The sequence below is a fragment of the Eupeodes corollae genome, chromosome 3, assembly GCF_945859685.1.
Source record: "Eupeodes corollae chromosome 3, idEupCoro1.1, whole genome shotgun sequence".
NCBI classification, from domain to species: Eukaryota; Metazoa; Arthropoda; class Insecta; order Diptera; family Syrphidae; genus Eupeodes; species Eupeodes corollae.
The window spans coordinates 58,494,061-58,500,060 of NC_079149.1; the positions used below are offsets into that span (position 1 = coordinate 58,494,061).

General features: G+C 31.5%; 1 protein-coding gene across 1 annotated transcript in view; it reads right to left on the minus strand.

The window, feature by feature from the left end:
• LOC129949752 (uncharacterized) overlaps window positions 1-4,929 on the minus strand; it is a 56,724-nt gene extending 51,795 nt beyond the window's left edge. The window contains exons 1-2 of the mRNA XM_056061388.1: window positions 4,811-4,929; window positions 2,513-4,231 (exon numbers count right to left, since the gene is read on the minus strand). Of these exons, the coding sequence (XP_055917363.1) occupies window positions 2,513-2,524 (12 nt within the window). The 5' untranslated portion in view covers window positions 2,525-4,231; window positions 4,811-4,929. The remainder of the gene's footprint in view (window positions 1-2,512; window positions 4,232-4,810) is intronic.
• Window positions 4,930-6,000: the final 1,071 nt, after the last annotated feature.

The following is a 6,000-nucleotide window of genomic DNA, read 5'->3' on the forward strand; positions in this document are numbered from 1 at the left end:
TGGAGAGCACTGCTATTTTTATGAACACCACTGTATTTAAAGAATCCAAATTTAAAAAATTTAAGCGAAAATTAAAAAAAAATTGTTTTTTGGGGACTAATGTTATTTTTATCCGTAAAAAAAATTAAACGCGAATCGGCCCAAAACCTTAATTATCATATTTGAAATCAATCAACGCAATGGTTTGATTGCACCGCTTGATAAAAATTTTGGGTTCGAAATTTTTTACGAATGAAAAACTTTCTATATAAAAAATAGTTCATATATGTCACAAGTAAAAACAGAAGATAGAAAAAATTTCTCTTTAATCAAATTTGAAATCAAACTTGAGTTTTTCCTAATTTTGCGTAGTTTTTTTGTAAACTCATATTTTTATAAAAAAAACTGTCAACTACATTTTTCTAAACATTTTACCAAATATTGAAAACAATATTTTTCTTAATTTAAGTTTGAAGCACAAATTTTTAATTTTTGCTAAGATATTAGATTCAAAGTTATTTTTTTCCAACTTTTAGTAGTATTTTAGTTAAACTGTGACTGCTTCTAAAAATGTTATCAGATACCAATAACGTTATTATTTGATACCTATAATTATTTTTTTGATGTTATATCACTTTCTGCTGGCCAACATTTTGTGTCAGTTTTTTTTCGACATAAAGAAACCGTTATTTTTTTTGAACTTATAACAATTTGTTTTCAAGGCACAATGTATAATATAAAATTTCACGGAAGTCTTTAGGTCTCTCATTCGAGAGATATTTATGTTCAGCCAAATTTGTCTTATTAACTTCCCATAGGAACTTATTGTAATGAGTCCGATTTGTCAAATTGAAAATTTTGACATTTATCGACTGTTCAAGGTCCCTAGAGTCGAAATAAAAGATTTTTACGTACGTTCGCGACGTTTTTTTCGTCGTCCACAGCTCAAGGACTAGAAGAGATATCGATTTCAAATAAATTTTGTTATACAGACAATAAGGCAGAAAGATGCAAAAAGGGCTCTCAAGAGAATTCCGTGGGTGGTTTTTTTACCTTAGCAGTTTGAAAAAAAGGTGAACATTTTGGTTAACCCTAAATATCTTACGAACCAAAAACGCTAGAGACTTGAATTAAATTTTATATAATATATTGTAACGTGATATCAAAGAAGTGTATTTTTTGAAAAATATCCATTTAATGTTTTTTTTTATAAATCAAAAAAACTGAAAAAAAATGTCACCTCCAAAATTTTACGACTTAAATATGATTTCATCTCCAAAACTATTTTGTGCAAAGGAGAATAATGTTTTTGACATCTGATAAAATTTTGAGAAAAATCGAATTGACAGTTTTTTTACAAAAAATAATAATCTAAAAAAATGTATACAAGTTGGTAAAAATTGATTTTCGACACAAATATCTTTTAAAAAATTTAAAATATTGGCTTCAAACTTATGTTATTTCACAGAAAATATCCGTTTTTTCATAAAAAATAAAATCTACAAAAAATAGTACGCAAATTTGGTACAAATTGATACGAGTACATATAGAAAAACTTTTAAGCAAGACAAATCGGCAGACGGGATGGAAAGTTATCAGTGTGGATCGCATCCCAACCTCTTTTTTTCTTTTTAAATTGCTATAGTAAACAAGACCACCCACTTAATTTTTTGAAAGTCCTTTCTACATATTTTGGTGTTATTATCTATAAAACAAAACATTTTAAAGACGACATCTTTGCCGGTTGTAAAGCTATAACCGCTGAAAAAAGGTATTCCGTACAGGCGTACGATCGAACGTACACATGCACACACAGAGATCTCTTTAAAAATCATTTGACATTTTCATTTCGATCTTGAAGTGTCGAGAAATGTCAACATTTTCAATTTGACAAATCGGACCGATTACAATAACTTCCTATGGAAATTTAATAAATATTAGGCGAAATTGCAGCAAAACGTCAAAAAAATTCATCCAAAAGGTTAAAGTTGCTCAACCCGATCTTACCTCATTTGAGATGTATTGCATTGTGTGTTGTGATTGCATTATAAAGATTTTGGCTATTCAATATTTTGACAGCTATGTATTTAAACAATGACAGCTGTGCTTCCATTATTCAATAAATGTTTATTAGTGGACGATGTTAAATCCTTATCAAATGATGTGTTTGGTTGCAGTACGAAACCTTATTCAGTTCACAATTCTAATACATAACTATAACAGGTTTTGAAAAACAAATTTTTACTTAGGTAATTGAAGTTTGAGGTGAGAATTTTGTTTTTGAATGTTTGGAATCTCTAAATGGGCAAAAAAGATTTAAAGTAAAAACTAACATTTAACTTTTTGGGCGCCATTTCTGTATTATTAATAATTACTTTGTAAAATACCAGCACAATTTTTTCACGTCAAACATCTTTTAATTTGCCATACATTTGACTTAACTTCAATCATTTTAGTTTTGAACAGAATAAATTTAATGTATGTATAGACATGTTTGTAGGTTGCAGGTAACTTAAATAAAATCTTAACTCACCTCTCTTGCCATTACGACATGTCTCAACAGAAACCAGTTGGAGGCTCTGCCCTCTGCCTCCTGTCTTCATTAAAATGCTCCGCAATTATTCGAAATATCGGCATTTATACCACAAAATAATATAATTATAATAATAGCACAATTATTGTATTAAAACACAACACCAAGATAGATTTTTGGTTCAAGAGTCCTTTCTTTCAATTTTATACTCGTATATGTATGTGGCTATTTCCTTCTATATTTTTAATAAATAAAAAACGATCTCGATTAACGATTAAATTTAATATTTCTTATATTAATTGCTTTTAAATATTATTGTTTTTATTGCACTTGTGATTTTATAATAATAATATATCATATTCAACCCTTTCTTTCACAAAATGTTTTCTCGCTTTCGCTGATTCTTCTTTGCTTGCCTTATTTCTTACATTCGCACTTTTCACATATACATAACACAAACACTGTCAAGAAAAGCTTCAAAATGACAACCACCAACACATTTTGATAACAATTTCGAATCGAACTTTATTCTTTCACTTTTTATGTTCGAATTTCGAATTGGGAATTCCGAAACATTTGCAAATCTTACTTACATTCGAATTTGGGTTTTTGAGTGTACGGGAGGATTTTAAGAGGATATTTTTCTTCTGTCCGCGCACATTTTTTAAACCTTTTTTTGTTTCTACGTTGTTTTGTAAGTGTGCGTATTGTTTGTATGTAGGCAGAAACACAAAAGCAGAAGATAAAGAAGAAGGTGATGATGAAGTGTGAAAAAGAGACAGCGAGCAGGGCACACGAAAAAGAAGAAAAAAACAACGTTTTATAGATGAAATGGATATCCTCTCATATCGCCTTGTCAACGAGCTTATATCACGAACGAAAATGTGTCGAAGAAGTTTTTTGTTTATTTTGTTAATGTTTGTTCCTTTTGTTCTTATCACGTTCCACAACGGAGTTGTTTGCAATAAATTTAGGTCAGACAGCAGCACAGTATTGCAGTATTTAAACAGCAACGATATTTAGAGCGGATATTACCGACGGCGACGAATTCGGCGACAACCACGACAGCGACAACAACGACGATGATGAAGACAACGAAAACGAAGATGAAGACGAACCCGAAGACGAAGGCGAGGACGAGGACGATAACCAAGACGAAGACGTAAACGAAGACGAAGAGGACATAAACTCAAATTCTCTCAGCTTCAACATCATTACCGTTACCAGTTCTATCATTATCATCATCGTTTTACAATCACACCTAGCGCCACCACCATTTACCGTTTCGTTTAACGTTCCACGCACATTTTCGCTACCGATATAGCATTTTTACCCTTTTGTGCTTGCTCCACGAATTCAAAATCACCCACCACCCCACACGTTCGTGTCGGGTACTCCCTTTTTTGTTTACTTTTTCTTTTTTTTTCTTAAGTTAATATTTCTTAATTTAATTTAAGAACTTTTTTAATTTTATAATTTAATAAAAAGTCTTAAATCCAAACTTAAATCGGTCTTTGTCGATTTTATTCTTCCTTTCCAACGAATTGCTTTCTTTTCTGATTCAGATTTATCGTATAGTAAGATGTCAAAATTAAAACGGAAACGGAGTGGAAAGGCAAAGATGAAAATGGATACGCGAATACATATATAAATATATTTATATGTATTTAAATGTATGTAGGTACTCCAGACAATTGACTATATTTTCTAATTTTCTAACTAAAAAGGAACAAAGTTTTAAGTTAAAAAAGAAAATATCATTGAGCTTATTAATACAAAAAAACAACAATTAGATATATTTTATGTATGCGAAAAGAAAAACCACGTTTTGCAAGAACTGTGAAATATTTTTTCTTTTCACGAAAACGAAACACGGTTAACGTTCTCACGTCCACCCGAAATGGAAGAATAAACAGGAAATACAAGCGAGAGGGCGAAACAATAACGAAGAAAAGAAAAAAGTAACGAAAAAAAAATTAAGGGAAATTCTAAGAACCGCACCAAAATATTGTGTCGAAGAAAAAAAGAAATTAATAAATTTTCTTTTCTAAAAACTAAAATGTAAGTCCTTAATTTATTGCTTTTCCATTTCCACAAAACGCTCGAAAAGAAGAACAAAATATGAACCGGATTTTCCGATGATGAAAATATAGCCTCTTTAATATTTCGAAGTAGATTTTTTCTCGTTGTAAATATTACAACATGTTAGTACCGTTAGTATTTTAATTTTCTATTTAATTAAAGCAGACTATTTTCAAATAATTTTTTAGTTTAAGTTTCAATTTAATTAGTATTTACTTTCTTGTCACCAATATTTTTGTTGAATTTTTCTACGAAAAAAAGCACCCTCCATATCGCGTAGATGGAAAATTGACTTTTCCCGAAATATAGACGTACGTTATGGGTTCTCTTCTTTCGGTTCTTTTTTTTTGTGTAGCTAGACTATTTTGGGGTGGAGGAACCTTGGTTAGAAAACTTATATCTGAGAGAAAGATATAGGGAGAAAAAATAATCTACAATTTTCATTTAATATCCACCCTGAGAGAATTTTATTATAAAAAAATAGTCTATATGCGCTTATACCTTAAACAAAAGTATATCGAGTTCGGTTATCGGAGTTCAGGAAAATCTAAGAGTAGATAGAGAAAGAGAAAAACTTTTGAGTGGGTGGTTTTCGTTTCCCTGAGAGCGAAGTGTCTCTATCGGTATGGTAGTTATTGGGAAATTTATTTCCTTCTTTTGTGCTTAGGTGCATGTTAGACTTCATCTGTATAAGAGTAAATATTATCATGAGTTTTTCATTGGCCAAGCGTCAATAATTTTCTGTGAAAACTTTGTATTCTGCTTCAAAATATCTATGAACAAGTTTTGAAGTCACTAAGTGACAACCAAAAGGACAATACTTTACCATAACATTATCATACTTCGCCAAAGCTACAAAATGGCTTGAAAACTCCTAACACCTGTCTATCCGGCCTACTAACGGTCAGGAAATCGCTCCCTTAACCAAACGTCAAATAATGATACAGGATGGGGAGGGGTAATCGTCCACCCTGTTTGTGTAAAGTAAACCTCTCCTCATCCGATAAAATATGCCGACTGACATTTACAAACAATTTTGGGATACAGCACGCAAAAGCTTCACCCACACCATTGGCGGCCTCTGTCATGGGAGTCTTACCATAGGTAGGGTATTACCATAGATCTCCATTGACCTAAGTGAGCCAACCGTAAACCCATTAACCTAAAATATCCTCATCTACCTATACACAGCCTATTTTGAAAATGACAGCTGCTTCCTCAGCGGAAGGAGCATAAGGTTACAGAACTTTGGAAATATTTGAAGCTTATATATTTTAGTTCAAAAAATGTGTTTGGCCAATATAAAGCACCCTCTACACCTGAACAATCCGATTTTGGGTCCAATTGGTCCAGTATTTGAAGAAGCGTGACCATGCGCTTCGTTAGCGATTCGTAGTTTGGGTCTT